The sequence below is a fragment of the Biomphalaria glabrata genome, chromosome 1, assembly GCF_947242115.1.
Source record: "Biomphalaria glabrata chromosome 1, xgBioGlab47.1, whole genome shotgun sequence".
NCBI classification, from domain to species: Eukaryota; Metazoa; Mollusca; class Gastropoda; family Planorbidae; genus Biomphalaria; species Biomphalaria glabrata.
Genome location: NC_074711.1, coordinates 60,580,765 through 60,601,122, shown reverse-complemented (window position 1 = coordinate 60,601,122; position 20,358 = coordinate 60,580,765). Strand labels below are relative to the sequence as shown.

Sequence of the window (20,358 nt, the reverse complement as noted above, 5' to 3'; positions counted from 1 at the left end):
GTTTTACTCTTGAAACTTAAAAGTTTAGTAATAAGTTAATCGAGTATGTAAACATTATTTTTATTGCACGACAGATATTGGAGATCTTTCCAAAAGATTTTGGAAGAAATCACTTGGTTACTTCCACACGGTTACATAGAATATAGTGCTACGGGGACCATACGCAGGTGAGATAGGGTTTACAGAATACAGTGTCACAGGGACCATACGGCAGGTGAGATAGGGTTTACAGAATACAGTGTCACAGGGACCATACGGCAGGTGAGATAGGGTTTACAGAATACAGTGTCACAGGGACCATACGGCAGGTGAGATAGGGTTTACAGAATACAGTGTCACAGGGACCATACGGCAGGTGAGATAGGGTTTACAGAATACAGTGTCACAGGGACCATACGGCAGGTGAGATAGGGTTTACAGAATACAGTGTCACAGGGACCATACGGCAGGTGAGATAGGGTTTACAGAATACAGTGTCACAGGGACTATACGGCAGGTGAGATAGGGTTTACAGAATACAGTGTCACAGGGACTACAGTGGGCAGAGTGTGACAGAGATCCTTTTGACAGACATACCAAATTGAGCTGCTCAATGTCACGTGGGTTTGCCACTTTGAAACGGATATAACGGGAGGACGATCCAGCGGGCGCACCATTGCAATCCGGCGTGAACTGAAAGTAGAACAGCGAGAACAGAAGTCAAAACGAAACAAAAAACAAACTAAAAATAGAAAAGTCAAAAATAAAGGAACAAAATATCGCTTTATGTTTGAAGCCAAATAGTGATTTCCGCATCAAATTTACACATTTGTGAAAAGCCAACACCAAGAAAGAGTTCTAGTATCTAACAAAATGTTATCTAAATTAATTAAATTCTTCAAGTGAATTATAAATTGATTCAAAATTGTAAAAAAAAAATTGCCTCAATTATAAAAAACTTATTTGTAACAATTAATAGAAAAGAATATTCAAATATATATATATTATAAGATTTACTATATCCACTTCACACGAAATGTTTCCTTATATAACAAAAGCAGGTACTTGTAAAACTGTCAACATTTATTTGTAATATTAAATGACTTCAGAAGTTTCGCTACAATAGTAAAGCATGAGGCATGCATATACATTGATATACAAATAAAGTGCGTGTTATTTAATTAGCATCCTAGCAGCCTTCGACTGATTGTATTGACATTCAAACATTGTGAAACGGAGAACATGATGAAGTGATGGGTATGTGAACAAACGCTACGGTCTGTCAATAACTCTTTTTTTTTTGTAAATAAATGCTGAGGCCTCTAAATATAGAAACTTGCAAAGAATCATGAGCCTGCCGCAAAACATTGACAACAAATATCAGACATAATATAGAAATAGTTTCATTCCGATTGAAATAATCTGAAGCCAACACTGAAAGAAAAACCAGAGTGATTGACTATAGATAACATATAACTTAGCTTGAGTTATAACTTAGCTTTCAATCCCGACTAGCATTTTAGCTATTAATTTTTGGCATAACAAATTTGAAGGCTTAAAATCTAGATTTGGCGATATGATCAAGTGGAAGTATAGAGTCAATTGTGCTCTAATGAAACGGGTGTTTTAGAAGCTCATCTAATAGTGTGCCAGCACGTAGATATATACGAAGTGGACACACATTTTTTGAACATTATAAATATTTTTATCAAATTAAAAATAGTCACATAATTTCACGTCTATTTCTCTCTCTCTCCCTCTCTCTTTCTCCTTCTCTCTTTCTCTCTCTAATTTTGTTTATGACGCTAAGTGCGACTTGGGAATTGTGTTATCTAGCCAGCAACATGTTGGGTTTATTATATTTATGCAAACGCATAATGTTTCAATTTTAAAAAAAATGACACCTATAGCCCTAATTAGTCATGAACATGTGTAATTATTCCATTTCTTGCTTCCCAAATCTCTTTCAAAGTAATCATTACATTTTGAATGTAAACTAGAACAGCTTATGACCACTTGATTAAATCTAACTAGAACAGCTTCTATTCTGACCACTTTATTCAATCTAACTACAACAGCTTCTATTCTGACCACTTTATTCAATCTAACTAGAACAGCTTCTATTCTGACCACTTGATTACATCTAACTAGAACAGCTTCTATTCTAAGCACTTGATTAAATCTAACTAAAACAGCTTCTATTCTGACCACTTGATTCAATGTAACTACTACAGCTTCTATTCTGACCACTTGATTCAATCTAACTAGAACAGCTTCTATTCTGACCACGTTATTGGGCTGCTCGTCCCAACTGTCCACCCTCATGCAGAACATTTTGGCCAGGAGCTCGAACCAAATCTTCTTGATGACTCCAGGCACCGGCCTCCCTGAGTTGCCCTTGTGGTGGATGTTGAGGGTTAGCACCGTCATGGCTGTAGCGAAGGAGACAATGAAGATTGTCATCCCGTAGTAAATACCTGGAATACAGGACATTATGAGGTCTTTAATACAGGACATTATGAGGTCTTTAATACAGGACATTATGAGGTCTTTAAAACAGAACATTATGAGGTCTTTAATACAGAACATTATGAGGTCTTTAATACAGAACATTATGAGGTCTTTAATACAGAACATTATGAGGTCTTTAATACAGAACATCAGTGGGAAAAATAACGTGTACACAATTTGTAATCATGCTTCTTTCATATGCCAACACTATGACACGACAGAGCTTCGACCATTTTAGTTCCATTCATCAAAAGAAACTATAATAAAAGAGTTTACTTTTTAACTCAGATGTTTATATGTCTAAAAATTATATTCTGCTCTTAAAAGCTTTGCTGACCCGTCAAATTATCTCAATTTAAAATGGAGTCTGATATGCTTAGCTAAATAAGACACTAATAGCTGAACGTATCAAGACCATTGGCAGCCGTAATGTAAAGTGCGTTGTACAATTCACAATTTGGTTAACGAAAAAATTGTTTTATGGTCATTGAGTTGAAGACGACAACTTGAAGCTTTCAGGCGTCTTTCTTGACTACAAAGTCTTTGGGAAGAATTTATTTGTCACGTTAGGATATCGGAGTTTAAAATTTAAGAAGTCTACACGTTATAGTGTGATTATCTTTTAATTTATAGTGTGATTATATTCTAAGTTATAGTGTGATTATCGTCTAATTTATAGTGTGATTATCTTCTAATTTATAGTGTTATTATCGTCTAAGTTATAGTGTGATTATCTTCTAATTTATAGTGTTATTATCGTCTAAGTTATAGTATGATTATCTTCTAATTTATAGTGTGATTATATTCTAAGTTATAGTGTGATTATCGTCTAAGTTATCGTGATATTATTGTCTCTAGGTTATAGTGCTATTATCGTCTAAGTTATAGTGCGTGAGAACATTCTTTTATATAAAGTCTTAAATAACCTCGACGATTCAGTCCGTCCTCTAGAGTATCAGACATCAGTAGTGACAGGTTAAAAAGAGGTTAACCCAGTTATCAGACCAATCCCTGAATCGGTTACAATTACTTAAACATCTCTAGAGGGTTATATACAACCTTGACATTTAACTTTAATTCTAGTCTCATTTAAAGTACAGATGGGAGGATTGCAATGTAATGTTAGGAACAATGGTCATTTCCTACAGTAATCTTTAGTTCTTTTAGGTCTACCTATATAATTGCTTAAATACCAGCAATAACAAAGAACACCCACACTGGACCGTACCTACTAAGAGTGCGGCGGAGTTATAGCCCCGGGAACTCCACAAGAAACGGGCAACCACAAAGAGATACAAATATATCCGAATTTCGACGGGTTAGAAACTTTGTTCTGACATTTTCTAAGTTTTACGACTGGCAAAAAATGTCTTAAGAAATGTCTTGATTTAAAAATGTCTTGATTAAGAAATGTAGGCTTTCAGCATGCTCGGAATAAGTCAATACAGCTCCGGGTATATGGCGTCTACCAAGGGTCTTACCCTTCACAAACTCAAGAATATACACTTTTAAAAACTAAAATATGCGTTTTAAATATTTTTTTTAGAAGGAAAGTGAGATAAAATGTACAAGAACTCTATTAATATAAGTAGTTGAACTCTATTTATATAAGTTGTTTCATTCATAAGTGAATCTTTATTAAGGTTTTCGAAAAATTGAAGGGACCTCCACAAAATCCTGTCTCAGGGTCTGCACTTACTTAATTCCATTAGACACCAAAAAGGAAGTACTTTACGGACTTACTAGTGGAAATACTTGTAATGTATGGTGCATTCTACTTTAGAGCTGGAATTAAAATTTGGGATTACGGAATGCAGCGAAACCTGTAAGGTATGCGGCTGTTATAATCTACACTTGTCAGTATACTAAAAGGAGGTTGCACGAATATTGTATAAATAGCAGTGCTCAGATGCATATGGTATTGAATCTGAAATAGCTTCGTGACTTAAGAAGGCCTGATATGTGATGCAATTGGAGGGTCTTACCTATAAGTGACAGTACATGTAATGTAGGGGAAAGGTCTGACCTATAAGTTTTAGTACATTAGATGTAGATGATAGGTCTTTACTTATACGACGTAGTAAATGGGATGTAAAGTCTTATCTTTACCAGACAGTACATGTGGTGGAGTTGAAAGGTCTTATCTATAAGAGGCTGCACATGTGATGTAGTTAAAAGGTCTTACCTATAAGAGGCTGTACATGTGATGTAGATAAAAAAAAGTCTTACCTGTAAGAGGCAGTAGTCTGACCTATAAGAGGCAGTACATGTGATGTAGATAAAAAAAAGTCTTACCTATAAGAGGCAGTAGTCTGACCTATAAGAGGCAGTACATGTAGATAAAAGGTCTTACCTATAAAAGGCACTACATGTGATGTAGATAAAAGGTCTTACCTATCAGAGGCTGTACATGTGATACATATCAAAGGTCTTACCTATCAGAGGCTGTACATGTGATACATATCAAAGGTCTTACCTATCAGAGGCAGCACATCGGAGGTGGGCGGCATGTTCTCTGTCACTAACATCATGAAGACTGTCATTGACAACAACGTTGTGATCCCCATGGTCACCTTCTCGCCAGAGTCGGAAGGGATGTAGAAGCCGAGTAGGGCCACCAGTGTAATAAGTATACAGGGTAATATCATGTTAAAGATGTAAAATAAAGGACGCCGCTGTTGGGATACAAAGAAAATGAAACAATTTGATGTGCTTTATAGACTCTTTATGCAAAGGGGTGAAAATAAGGGTTCTACCATACTTGGTAGTTGAATTTAGGTCATTTTACTTGAAAACAAAACAGGGGGATTGTAACACCTGAATTACCCCTCCTCCTCACCCGCTAACTCTTCTGGACGTCTAGTGGTGGTTCAAGTTTATTGGGCGATCGCTGATGTCTAAACGGGAATCAAAAAATATGAAGTAATGGTCATATGAAACATTTGATTGCTGCCTACCCATTTCAGTTCACTTCAATCCTATATCATCGTGGGACAATATCCTTTTCAACTCGTGAATACTCTTATATAGTTTGGACCATTCTTGAACTGAACACTTGTATTTATTACCAAGTAATACGCTTATAATAACAAAATAATTCATTAACTATGTAGATACAGATAAGTTAAATGTAACTATTATTTTATTTAGCATACAATCAATCTTGTTGATGATATCTTTTTAAAATCATACTAACACCAGTGAAATATAACATTAGATGTACACGCGTTCCTTTAGCTGAAATGTTATATTGCTTTTTTTTTTAATTTCAGGATGAACCTATTGATAACCAAACTAACTTTTGAAATGGTTTTCAGCATTTAACATTTTAAAAGAGAACAGAAATGTTCAAAGTTGACATTCACTGATAAAACAGTTTCAATTTGATTAGTAACATTGCCCGGTGTGTTTCCATTAAAAAAAAAATACCACATAAATAATGAAGAGTCTGACTATCCGAAAATTGCTTCACCCCACCCCTCCCCTCTCATTCCCTTGACAAAACGTGTATCTAGGTCAAATTTTATGCTAGAGGGGAACAGATCCTGAACAAATAAACCATTCCAATATATCTTCCTGCAGACTTCCTGATATCCACACACCTGGTACTATGTCTCTACAACATCACCCCCTCGAATCGAATTCAAACTAAGCTCTCTTTTCAGAACCAGCTCTATTGAAAAGCATCCTTACAAACGATCCATCAAAACTCTACTCCCTTGAATGACCAGCGAAACGTCTAATGACCAGCGAACCCCCCTCCCGCTAATGAGCTGTGGATCAATCGGACTTACTTTGATCACAATATAGAAGGTTATATCTGGGTAGGGCTCGTCACAACATGAAAACGATCGAACCGTCCTCTCGGCGGAGAAGCGTATCATCTCCCATTCGCTGTTGGGGATGTAGTTGCTCATATCACCTTCGTTGGAATTCATAAGGAGGTTCACCTAGAGAGGACGACAGGCGACATTAAGCAAACATTCAAATGTTCTTTAATGTTCTTTTAAAAAGTGCTGAGAAATTAACAAAGTCAAACAAATGAAATCATGACTATCGAAAGTAACAAACACAAAAACCAAATCGTAATAATTGAAAATAATGAGCAAAACAATAAAGTTAATAATGCTTTGCACGAATGTAGGGCCATATCCAAATCTAAAATCGATCATTTTAGAAAATTAAGCACCAAGACTGTAATTAGCATAAAAGTAATAAGGATACCGAAATATAAATCTCACTAGCATAATGATGACAGGTGGAATCGATATTAAAAACAGGCGGAAAAAAAAGAAAACTGTACAATCAACAAAATGATTATACCATTTAATTTTACTTTAGACTTCTTTGTAATGGGGACCTGGTGGCTGAGTGGTTAAGTGCTTGGCTTTCGAACCTGGGGTGCTGGGTTCGAATCTCTGTGAAGATTTTCAATTGGATTTTGAATTTCGGGATTTTTAGGGCGCTTCTGAGTCCACCCAAGTTTGTGAAAGTAAAGGCGGTATATTGATTAGGTCTAAACATGATCTTCACAGGTTTAAAGATATGTATTTATTCTAATCGGTTCATTTCCTGCAACTATAACCCTTACTTCCAGGACATGAAGTCCACAAGACTTAAGTCTCGACTTCGCTATTTCAATAAGAAAGTACCAGATCTCTAAATCGAGATCTGAAGCTTGCTAAAATTCTAAGTACCAAGTTCTCTTATGAAAATCAACTTTCTCTAATTTACATTCATCTATTTTTGTTTTGTTTCATTAGCTTCCGTTTTTGATCTTGAGTTACATCCCCCCCACCCCCACCAGACTACTTAATGGCTTTAATAATATACACAACTGCCTTCAAAAAACATATTACTGGTTTAGAGCAAAGTATTGTTAGATTGCTGGTTCGACCACTATATTAATCTATACAAAGTGTGTGACATATTTTCAAAAGTTTTCGTTCTGTCTATATCAGCAATGTCAACACGTGTGTCCGATCTAAATAGGGAGCTCATCTGTTGATTAAGAGTTGGACTACATCTTAAAGTAATTGCTTCATCGTGAGAAGATTAATTGTCCAGGCAGCTCAAAGCCGTGAATGGAATGTCACCTTGACCCAAGTTCGTCCTCAGTGCCACTTTCTTCCTCCAGGTCCGACTCATTTATGAGATTTAATGTGCGGTATCGCCAGTGCAAATATTGAGAGCAAACATTTAGATTCGGGCTAATATTTTCATTTGAAAGCATCGATACGATAGTTGGTATGTTCAGGAGCAAGTAAGACCAGAGTGGGCTAGAGTTCATCTAAAGTTGATACATCGTTAGAGCTTCTATTCGGCTGCTTGGATAAAGATGGTAGGAAGGAAATAGAGAGGGACGAATTGTCTCCCTGGGCTGTTGCTAAGAACGTGGTGGTGGTGAGGGTGTACAAGAAGTCTCTGTGCTCATTTACTAAACAAACAAACAAAATACAACTCTGTCAATGCTGGACAAGTGCTGAAGTTGACAAGGAAATAGTGATGTGTGTCTCATTAATGTTGGATTTATGGCCTTTCTCACTTTGTGTGTGTGTGTGTGTGTGTGTGGGAGACCCTTATTTGAACTATTTTTCGTGCCTTCCAGCCAACCTCACCAAGCACTTGATTGCATACTACAGAAAGTACAATTAGAAAACTGAAGTTTAGTTCTAAATACATTAACTTCATTGATTATGAAAGGCAGACATCACGTGACAGAGTTGATGTACAAGTCATTCTTAGAAATATCACGCTTGAAATATTTACATTTACATTTCAATAGCTTCAGAAAATTTGATTTCCTTACATTGACTCCATAAATATTCTAAGAATGTAGGTCATAAACATATAGAAAAAAAGTGAAATTTTAGTTTCTAAAACTTTACTTTTTGTGTGTTTTTTACGTAATTACAGAAATAAAATACACAATGTTCGAGTCGAACTTCGAGTCCCAGTACAGTCAGCGATTTTAAGTAGAATTAGTAGATCACTTCTCATTTGTCTCTTTCCTTAGTTAGGTCAAGTCAAGGCACTGGGTCACACGAAATGCACATTAACTATTGACTTTACGACCGCCATAGCTACTGGAATTGATTAGCGATTTGTTTTTTCGCATATTCTGCGTCGCAAAGCGCAGGGTCTGAAATTAACATTTTAAGTATTTATTTCATTTTTTTTTAAAGTTCATGTCAGTTCACAGCAATGATTCTGTAACGTTGATAACACAGGCGTATTTCAAAACATTTTACAGTGAACAAGTTTAGTTTCGATGAGATTCCTACAGCTCATAGACAACTGGGACTTCAAATCAGCCCCAAACCTGCACACGTTACAACAAATCTCTTGCTTGAACCGATGTATGACGTAATTCAAGTGGACAGACACTTCCACTAAACTAAAGACCGGGGTGGGGGGAGGGGAGAAAAAAAAACAGAGCATCGATTTTATGTACAGATGCATAAAGATGAGTGCCCCGTTGATGTAGCCAGTTCAGGCTGACCGGGGGAACATCTCGGACTCACCAGGAAGCCGTCGTATGACCAGGAGGCGAACTGCATGGAACAGTTCTGTGCGTCGAACGGGAAGTAGCGGACGTTGATGGAGCAGGAGCTTTTAAAGATGACCATAGAGAACCAGGTCACGTTGCCATCAGCGGCCACGATCAGGTTGGAAGAGATGGACGAAACGAAGGCAGACACGTCAGCGCTGTGAACAAATAAAGTAAGTCAGCTGTTAGAAGGACATAGAATGAGACGTAGACTTACGTATTTCATGGGGGTTACATCTAGGTGAATGTAAGAACATGCTTTAAATAATACATCCAAGTAACGAAAACAAATCTATCTATCTATCTATCTATCTATCTATCTATCTATCTATCTATCTATCTATCTATTTATCTATCTATCTATCTATCTATCTATCTATCTATCTATCTATCTATCAATCTATCTATCTATCTATCTATCTATCTATCTATCTATCTATCTATCTATCTATCTATCTATCTATCTATCAATCTATCTATCTATCTATCTATCTATCTATCTATCAATCTATCTATCTATCTATCTATCTATCTATCTATCTATCTATCTATCTATCAATCTATCTATCTATCTATCTATCTATCTATCTATCTATCAATCTATCTATCTATCTATCTATCTATCTATCTATCTATCTAAATATCTATCTATCAATATATTTATATAATATATAATATTATATACATACAAAAGCAGCAAGGAGAAAAAAAGCATACAATAGTTCTATGCAAAAATAATAATAATAGAAACTAAAAAGTAAGTAAAGTTCCCCTTTCATACTTGTGGTCTATAGGGCCGACTGTTAACGAGGGTGTCACGTGTCCAGCACAACGACCAACCGCCTTTACTTTTCCCCAACTAGTGTCAGGTACCCATTAGAGCGCGGTGGACTCGGAGGCGCCCAAAGATCCCGAAATTAAAAAATCCCGGGACCCCCGGTTCGGAAGCCAAGCGCTTTGCCGCTCAGCCACCGCGCCTCCAATAATAGAAACTACTTTGAATTAATTGTGAAACTTTATGCGAGCGAATTTTTTACTCTAACTGCAGAGTTACTGATATTCTGGTCATACTACAGGACGATTGTATATATGAACTACAAAGACTGCATCACAAACGTGGAAATCTGAAACAGGATCCCACATTGAGACCTTCTTTTACCATTGTGAAAAACAAAAGTTAGAACTGTGCAGCCATAGAATGAGATCCTCAAGGTTCGCTAAGACTTTTTTACAAGGAAGAGCACCAGCACAAAGAAGGAGAGGCAGACAAAGGAAGCGATGGGAGGGCTGCATAGAGAATGGAAGGCTCTGTCTATGGTAGTAACTCTATTTCTGGCACAATACATAGATGAATGAAGAGATGTGGGATATGGGTCTGTCTATGGTAGAAACTCTATTTCTGGCACAATACATAGATGAATGAAGAGATGTGGGATATGGGTCTGTCTATGGTAGTAACTCTATTTCTGGCACAATACATAGATGAATGAAGAGATGTGGGATATGTGCAGCTGATATTTTTACTTAAATTCAGAAACGAGTTATTAATACTTGAATAATTAGACTATAAAAGTAACTAAAGAATAAACGCATAGATCAAGTTAGGATTCTAAAAACACATTAGAAACAAAGAAGCGTCTAGAACAAATAGAATGAAGTGTCTGAAAGAGGCATCAGTGTGTCCAAATAAACAATGCTTTTTCTAAAGAACCAGACGACGGCCATTACAAAGCTAATCGTATTTACCAGTAGTTGGTCTGTGGTCACTCACTATTACCTCAGTGGTCTTAATGGAAAGCAAAATGACCTTCTTTAAAGTTGAGAGAAAAATAAGGTTGAACAGAAGAGAGAGGGGGGGGGGTAGGTGACCAGAACTTGGAGGAAGAATTGAAACAGAGCGCCTTGGCTTTCCCTTGTCTTTGACAGCTGACCACAGCTGACCACATTGTATTTGTTCATTAAATGATCGACTTTTAAACAGAGTAGTTTTAGTTTTTTAAAGCTGTAAGCATGTAAGGCATGTATCAACAAGTTATCTGTAAAATGTTTTCTCCTTCTTTTAATACACTCCCCAGCCCCCCACATTATTGTTAAATGAAAAAAAATTATATGTAACTAGAGCATTACCATACTGATAAGCTGAAGAGTAAATGGATAAAAAAAAAATAACTGAGTGTTACTTTGTAATGCTCTCTAAAATTGTAGCCTACATATCTTTGTGTAATTCTTTGTTGTAGGCCTACTCTACTTCTGCACATCTCAAATGTGACTACTTGAATGTTACTGACGTGGCTTAGTCGAGTTTTAGTATACATCAAATAAAGTTTACATAAAAATTTACATAAACATTCAGAGGGTTAAAATGAGACTTGACATTGATCAAGAAGCAAGTAAAGGAATACATTTATTTAGACAAAACACAAACTACAAACATGAACACGAAGCTAAACATAAAACACAAACACAAAAACACGCCATAAAGACACAAGCACATAACATAACATAGCTGATAGCTACAGAAGCCCACTTGGACTTGGTCTAGATCCAGGAAGACAGAGAAAGCGATGGGAAGACACCATCCAAGAATGCACAGGCCTGTCAGTGAATCAAACTCTATCCAAGGCAGAGGACAGAGAGGAATGGAGAAAGACGGTTGACAGTTCTTGTGTGGTGCCCCACCGTACAACAGACTAAGGGATAGGTGAAGGTCTAGATCTAGATACATATACACCAAGTGGCGTATTTAGTGACTTTAAGGGCCCGGGTGTCTTGACCTCTTTTGGGGCCCCTGCATTTTGACATTCGACATCATGACATGAAATAATGGCGTAATATTTAAAGTAAAAACAATTTCAGACACTCATTTTGGGGACCCTTCACCCTAGCTGTGGCCCTGTCTACTCAAACATGACGCAGACGAGACAAAGGCTCCCTCACTTATTATGAAGTAAAATATCTGGCTTCCAGACTTCATCCACTGGAAGACGTAACACTTTGATGCCGCCATATTTAGCCGGATCCCAGCGGAGGTTATAGTCAGTCCAGATCTGAAATAGAAGAGACAAATTATTTGTTATAGTAGGTCAAAGTCAAGTGCTCTTAGTTCAGGGTCTAAGCTCAAGACAACAGCATGAACAACAAAACAGAATAATGCAACTAAAGAAGTAGCTCCTGAGGTACTTAAAACATTCTTTTTTTTTTGTTGAGAGAGCAGCTGCTTCCTAGTGACAATGTTACATATATAAAAGGTTAAAGTATTTTTAATCATAGAATATGGTGAGTTCAAAATAGCGAAACAATGACTAGTTTAGACCCGAGCACGAACCACGGACCCTCCAACTCGACAACATCGTCTAGCAGAAACACATGAAAGGCGAGCATGTTATGGAAATCCCCCCTTCCAAAAACAAAATCTTTGAATTGGTAGTGTTTACCAGCACTGCACTATGCCGCCCATCCAAGACTGTCATCTATGCTATCAAAGAAATAAGTTTTTCAGAAAATATCAATAAAAAAAACTAAGATATTGTGTTGTTGATGTTCGTTTTGTTCTTTACTCGTTTCTTTGATCTTCTATGTGTTCTGAAATTGTTGCCTTTATGTTTTATTTGTTCTGAAATTGTTGCCTTGATGTTCTATTTGTTCTGAAATTGTTGCCTTGATGTTCTATTTGTTCTGAAATTGTTGCCTTGATGTTCTATTTGTTCTGAAATTGTTGCCTTGATGTTCTATTTGTTCTGAAATTGTTGCCTTGATGTTCTATTTGTTCTGAAATTGTTGCCTTGATGTTTTATTTGTTCTGAAATTGTTGCCTTGATGTTCTATTTGTTCTGAAATTGTTGCTTTGATGTTCTATTTGTTCTGAAATTGTTGCCTTGATGTTCTAATTGTTCTGAAATTGTTGCCTTGATGTTTTATTTGTTCTGAAATTGTTGCCTTGATGTTCTATTTTTTTTAGTCTGTTGCCACCATAAAGCGTATGCTAATATTTCCTTGGCGTTATTAAGGTTTATTTACACGTAGGCGTTGGAATACTTGAACTAGAAGTAAATGTTCAGCAACCAGACACTAGAGTATTTGCAATTTCTTGTACGCACACCCTACAACAGTGATTCCATAAAATACGGCCTGCACGTGACGCGATGCTATACCGCCCCTCCTAGCATCTGTCAACAGCGCATAACGAACCGCAGAGGTTCTGTTCCATTGCTGTCGATGTGTATTATTTTGTTTGTTAGCAGTGCTGCGGCCCCGTGCTCCGTGACGTGAATTGTTATGCCCTCCAGGTACATCTACTACTTCTGTGGAGCGGATGATAATAGCGTTGTAAATATCGTTGATATTTGGATAATCTTTCTTGATAACAAAGACGAGGGAGTTGATGGGGCGGAGCTGACATTCAGTCAGTCAGTCAGTCAGTTCAGTGTATGACAAGTTCCAAGAGGCCAGACATATTTTTTGAGTGAACTTCCGACACGAACTCTTCCTTTGACCTAACGATGTTTTTGCTTCTCAAAGTTGGTATGTCTATAGGTAGGTGCCTGCAGGTGGCGTCTAATCATCAGAAGAAAAAAAAATAGTTTGTTTCTGGGGACCAACCTTCCCAGTGCACTCTTTTTTTGTATTTAAAATAAAATATGATGCAGTGTGTAAGTGAACGTGTGTGGTATCGAGTATGTGTGGGGATGTGACTGAGTAGGTGTGTGGGTGAGAAACATAACTAAACACACTCACACACTTGTTCTAAAACTATAGTCGCACTCTTGAAGCAGTCAAAGGGTACGAGTTAAAACAGACATAAATCAGCCTGGCCTAGAAGTGTTTGTTTCTAGCAGTGTCTGTAGGTACAAGTCACTGAAATAACAATAAAAATTGTCCCGAAGTCCTGTTGGAGTCTACAGTAACAAGAACTATATACTCCTGAAGATAAAAGAAAAAAAATATTTAGAAACCCATTTCGATCTCTCCCCCCTCTGTCTCTCACATACACACACACAGACCTCACCACCTTCTAAACAAGATTTTTTTTTTATTTGGCGTAGCCTTGGTGATGATGAAAAACACTTCGATGATGGCGGCAACAAGAAGGGGGGAGTTATCCAAGGCACATAACTCTTTATAATGTCTATTTGATGAGCGTATTTTGAAGTTCCGACTAATCAAGAGCTATTTCTCTTGAGCGCTGCATTTTTACATCCTGTAATATTTGCCGGAGAGAGAAAAAAAGTATTACAATCTAGATGTAAGAGTTTAGAAACTGTACAAGTTTGTTACAATCGCTGGAATAAGATGTTGGCTTGGGATGTGCTTTCTCTTCCTGACGTTCGGTGGTGTGAAGATGTCAGGAAATGAGAGAAAGCCTGCGCGGCTTCCTGGCGATCGCGACTTGAGATGAATATATCTACAGAGTTGGTATTTGGGTAAAACAGAATACGATGGGAAATATTAAAACAAGTAAACACACCAACAAAGAAAGGACAGTTTGGCAGCAAAAAAAAAAAAACGACTTTCCAACAAAGCAATCTTTAAAAGATTTGAATACAATTGACTCCACTATTTTGTTTGTGGCTAAGTATGTCCATATTCTAGTATGTCCATATTCTAGTATGTCCATATTCAAGTATGTCTATATTCTAGTATGTCTATATTCTAGTATGTCCATATTCTAGTATGTCTATATTCTAGTATGTCTATATTCTAGTATGTCCATATTCTAGTATGTCCATATTCTAGTATGTCCATATTCTAGTATGTCTATATTCTAGTATGTCCATATTCTAGTATGTCCATATTCTAGTATGTCCATATTCTAGTATGTCTATATTCTAATATGTCCATATTCTAGTATGTCCATATTCTAGTATGTCCATATTCTAGTATGTCTATATTCTAGTATGTCCATATTCTAGTATGTCCATATTCTAGTATGTCCATATTCTAGTATGTCCATATTCTAGTATGTCTATATTCTAGTATGTCAGTATATCCATATTCTAGTATGTCCATATTCTAGTATGTCCATATTCTAGTATGTCTATATTCTAGTATGTCCATATTCTAGTATGTCTATATTCTATTATGTCTATATTCTAGTATGTCCATATTCTAGTATGTCTATATTCTAGTATGTCTATATTCTAGTATGCCCATATTCTAGTATGTCTATATTCTAGTATGTCCATATTCTAGTATGTCTATATTCTAGTATGTCTATATTCTAGTATGTCCATATTCTAGTATGTCCATATTCTAGTATGTCCATATTCTAGTATGTCCATATTCTAGTATGTCCATATTCTAGTATGTCTATATTCTAGTATGTCCATATTCTAGTATGTCCATATTCTAGTATGTCTATATTCTAGTATGTCCATATTCTAGTATGTCACACTTTAAGGGATACAAAGCAGGTAGGAGGAAAAGAGACAATGAGGCTGAAAGAATGTTAGAAGAGGAGACAAAGGGAGAGGTTAAAAGTACACGAGAGAAAGAAGGCAGAAAAGAAGAGAGAGAAAAGACGGATGAGAGAACGTGACAAGAAGAGTGGAGTCAGAATGGACATGAGGAGAATAGAGAGGCGAATGCAGAAAGAGTATGAGAGAGGAAAAGAGGCTGGAAGAAGGAAGAGTGGTAAAATAGAAGAGAAGAAGAAGAGAATTTGAAAACAATTCCAGTCATGTTTTTTTAAAAAAAATGGACCTACCTGATTCAGCCAAGCATTGGTTGTTAAGATCTGGTTCTTTTCATCCTAAACAGAGAAAGAGGATTATGAAAACCCAAATTTAAATTTCTTGTTTTACTTTGAAAACTTATAACGGTCAAACAAAGACTTTCCCCTTGTGACCAACGAGCTAGTAATTCTTTTCTCATAGATATACATCAAATGTTATTTATGTTATATTTCTAGGAAAATCGTTACAGCCGTTTTTTAAATCCGTGTCCACCCACCCAGGTTTTAGGTTTTAAAAGTTACCATGACGTTACGAACTGAATAGAGGTATTGCAATAAAAAAATAATTTTGTTTGTTTCTTTGTTATACCACAAATGTTTCTGCTGATTTTTTTTTTAAAGTAGTAGTGGTGATTTGTTATTTTGTCAAAATTCGGCAGGTCGCATGCAAGCGTGTGCGGTGCCACCACAAGTAATCCCTTAAGTAACAAAATTCATAGTCAAGATTGTTGTTTAATTTTTGCTTAACAAAAACATATTAGTTTTGATAAATTTTAATTTAGATTTTAACATCGGCTTCTTTTTAATAGGTGTTCAAGTTCAACAGAAAATGAGATCTTGTCTCAGGTTTGAGAGTCAGCAGGCAACTTACCACATCAATAATCTGTACAAGGGCGAAGCCAAATGTCACATTGAGTGAGTCAGAGTGGTTCAGTGAGGGACGTATTCTTTTGTCGTACCCTTTCATTAAGTCTCGAACCAGCCTGTACTCGTTCGGATCTGCCACGACCACCATGACTGCAACAGATATACGTAAATAAGATAAAACGTCTGTGTGTGTTTTGAATATAAACACAGAGAACAGTTACAACAATGAACAGACAGACGGACAGACAAAGACAAAGTCAGACGAGGGTAATGACTGAAAGATCATTCATAGGCCTCCTTCAGTCGTAGAACGATTATGGTTACACCGGCACACTTCCTCTTGTGGCTTTGGAGCGACACTCCCGTCCACAAATATCGCAGGTTAAAGGTGGCTTTTGCTTCGGTGGTAGCGGAGCTGGCCATTTTTCGCACTGAAAGATATCTGGAGAGAAAGAGAGATAGGACAGATAGAGAATGACGAAGGAGTGACTGAGAAAAAAGATGTAGAAAAGTGAGACTTATGAGGAGACATGATAGACTCCAGAGAGAGAGATGAGAGAGAGGCAAACTCCAGAGAGAGAGAGACGAGAGAGACAAACTCCATAGAGAGAGAGATGATAGAGACAGACGTAGTGATGAGCATATACATAAAATATCCTACAAACATAGATATCAACTACAAAGTCAACATTATTATTTTTTTAATCGAAATAACAAAGAAGATCATTACTTAGACTGGAGCACTCCTTAAAAAGTTCATTAAAATAAAAATACCAATAATAAGACTTGTCTTGGAGTCCGAAGATTAATGGAGAATGGAGAATGCAGTATTTCCCGTGGCTACGCAACCCCAGCTGCGACCTACATACTTTGCCACATCAAGCGTAGTACGAATAAAAGAAATATCAATAATATTATGTTTATTTGTTTTGAAAGACATGACGTATTTGTCCCTTGGTTATGCCCACATTCTTGTATACTTGAGACTCTTATACACTAACTGCATAACTGGACTAGAGAGGGTGATACTTGCAATGGAATTGAGATGCTATAATAGGATTCTAAGTATCCCCTACAATGACCTCACCACTAATTTGGAAATTCGAAACAGGATCACAATGCAATTGGGCCCCATGATTACGATAGCAGACCGCTATCGAAAAATGCAAACCTTAACTTCATGGCCCTATCGAATGTTCCACAGTGCTTGCAAAAAACTTCCTTCAGAGAACAATACCAGGAAAAAGAAGAAGAGGCAGACCGAGAAAGCGATGGGAAGACAACATAAACGAATGGACAGGCCTTTCATTGAAACGAATTCAATTCAAGACAAAATATAGGAATGGAGAAAGACGGTCGACAGATCATGGATGGTGCCCCAAAGGTTCAACAGACTAAAAATCTAAGAGATATGTGCAGGTGTAGAAGATACGATGTTTAGTGAGATTGGTGAAACCAAATGATAACATTTTTATATTAACTTTATATTCTCTGTTAAAGCAATTGTACGCTTCATTTGTATGACGTGCGTTGATGACTGCGTGGTTGGTACAAATCGAGAAAAAATTTGTTAAAGTGCGTAGCGAGTGAAGTGGGGGAGTATTTCTTTTTTTTTTTCATCTTTTCTCCTTATTTTCCTAATCTATTCTTACAAAGCCTTTTGAGAGTCATAAAAGAATGTTTTTCCCAAGGGAAGTAACCTTGATCTGTAGATCGTAAGTTATGCCCCTTTAAATAATTGAAACCTGAAACTGATCAGAAAACCATTAGATGTAAAAGAAAGGAGGTGCCGAGATCAGACTACATGTAAGTATCAGGACCACAGGCAGTGTATGCTAGGTCTGTTCAGAAAAGAAATTTTGAAGAATGCGATGTGGTTGGCCAGTGTGCATTTCTGGGGAGTCAGGAGAAGATTTTGTTTACTCGTGGGACATCAGTTCTGTTCTTCCAACAAGTGCACTATGTCACAGAAAGGAGTGTCTAGTACCAATTTGATATAGTATGTTACAATACAAACACACACCTAACAGAACCTGTAGAAATCATTTAAACTGTGCACATTCCAGACTGCCACCGACACATAGGTGTAAATGTTTCAGGTTCTGAGGAAGTGTAGTAGGGTACACTTTTTAAAAAGTCACTGTAAAATGATTCCATATCTGTTTGTTATCATTAGAAACTGATTTTTGAAAAGTCTGTTTTTTTTTCACATCTTCTTGCTATGATCAGAGTCTTCATTATTATTTTCACGTCTTCTTGCTATGATCAGAGTCTTCATTATTATTTTCACGTCTTCTTGCTATGATCAGAGTCTTCATTATTATTTTCACGTCTTCTTGCTATGATCAGAGTCTTCCCCTTCCTCCTCCTTGTTTCTCTCCCCCATCAAAAACAAACAACAAGCCTCGTGATTTATGCGTTGTGTAAGTCTTGAGACTCGTGGACAAACAGCAGACGACAGCCCTCAGACGAAGAGAAATGAAACAACGAGCACTGAACCTGAACTTAAGTCATACCAGAAGTACCAGACTACGACTGACCAAAAGTTCTCTTCACAACATGAAACATTCAACTCTCGATCAATCACGGAGCAAGCACCCTTAGAAGTGGTCAATCAATTCTTTTTAATCACGGCTATTAGCTGCGCAGCGTCTATTGACTGAACTGTGTCTACTGACAGCACCGTGTCTATTGACAAGCATCTGTTAGCTCAAAGACTAAATCGTTTCAACAGAAATGTGTGACTTATAAAAATGCAAACAATGCATCATTCAAAATAGTGTTAGGACAACGAAACAAAATAATTGAATTTAAGAATAAATATGGATTAAAGAAATAAGAAGATGAATTCGTCGTCTAAAGAAATCCAATAGTGTGAGCCGGGACTCTAGGGCTGTTCAACTAAAGATCTACCATTAGTGCTGTTTTAGTAGTAAGATCATTACAACACTTCAACACATACTTGACTCCATCACAATTTCAAACCACATATTGGCGGCTCTCTAAATCAATACTTCAAAACCAACATTTCCAATTGCATCACACACCCTCGAGAACATGATTTTACAAACTAACATATCGTCAATAAATACTCTCAAAACATATACAACCAACATTCACCCTTCCTTGCTAGAGTGTAGTGTACCATTGTACAGAAACTCTCCCACTCCTACTCCTAGTAAATCAACTCTCGCGCGGTTTCACGCCAGTAATTTCTACGTCAGTCCAGGGACACCTAATAGCCGATACCGTCTCTCATGGTGTGTGACGGTGACAGGAGGCCTTATCTTCCCCCATCCTCCAAACCCTCTCCCACACCTCCGTTACTCATACAACACACATTGACCAAAATGCCGATTAGAAGTTAATGGTTCTAAAAAGAAAAAAAAAGGGGGGGGGTAGCGTAATCATCAGAAACAAAAACCAGTCAAGGAAGAGGGGGATTCTGTTAAAGTAGGGGGGGGGGGCAGACATCTCATGGCCTGGTCTACCCATCCCCAACCAAGTGTGAAGAGCCAATGATTCGGATAGTTGAAGAACGTATGTTATAAAACTAGATCATTGGACAGAAGGATGCTTTGAATGTTTAAACTAGTTGACTGAACAGAAAACTTTTTTCCACTTTGAATGTTTAAACTAGTTGACTGAACAGAAAACTTTTTTCCATTTTGAATGTTTAAACTAGTTGACTGAACAGAAAACTTTTTTCCACTTTGAATGTTTAAACTAGTTGACTAAACAGAAAACTTTTTTCCATTTTGAATGTTTAAACTAGTTGACTGAACAGAAAACTTTTTTCCATTTTGAATGTTTAAACTAGTTGACTGAACAGAAAACTTTTTTCCACTTTGAATGTTTAAACTAGTTGACTAAACAGAAAACTTTTTTCCATTTTGAATGTTTAAACTAGTTGACTGAACAGAAAACTTTTTTCCACTTTGAATGTTTAAACTAGTTGACTGAACAGAAAACTTTTTTCCACTTTGAATGTTTAAACTAG

The 20,358-nt window shown here is 36.9% G+C and overlaps 1 protein-coding gene across 2 annotated transcripts in view; it reads right to left on the bottom strand.

Moving 5' to 3' along the window:
• LOC106069445 (neuronal acetylcholine receptor subunit alpha-10-like) overlaps nt 1-20,358 on the bottom strand; it is a 211,818-nt gene that overhangs the window by 6,726 nt on the left and 184,734 nt on the right. Inside the window, exons 3-10 of one of the 2 annotated variants that reach the window (XM_056005376.1) lie at nt 16,363-16,508; nt 15,744-15,788; nt 11,978-12,087; nt 9,015-9,198; nt 6,285-6,440; nt 4,967-5,165; nt 2,266-2,456; nt 577-672 (exon numbers count right to left, since the gene is read on the bottom strand). In XM_056005376.1, the coding sequence (XP_055861351.1) occupies nt 577-672; nt 2,266-2,456; nt 4,967-5,165; nt 6,285-6,440; nt 9,015-9,198; nt 11,978-12,087; nt 15,744-15,788; nt 16,363-16,508 (1,127 nt within the window). The remainder of the gene's footprint in view (nt 1-576; nt 673-2,265; nt 2,457-4,966; nt 5,166-6,284; nt 6,441-9,014; nt 9,199-11,977; nt 12,088-15,743; nt 15,789-16,362; nt 16,509-20,358) is intronic. The other variant, XM_056005384.1, reaches the window with a different exon arrangement.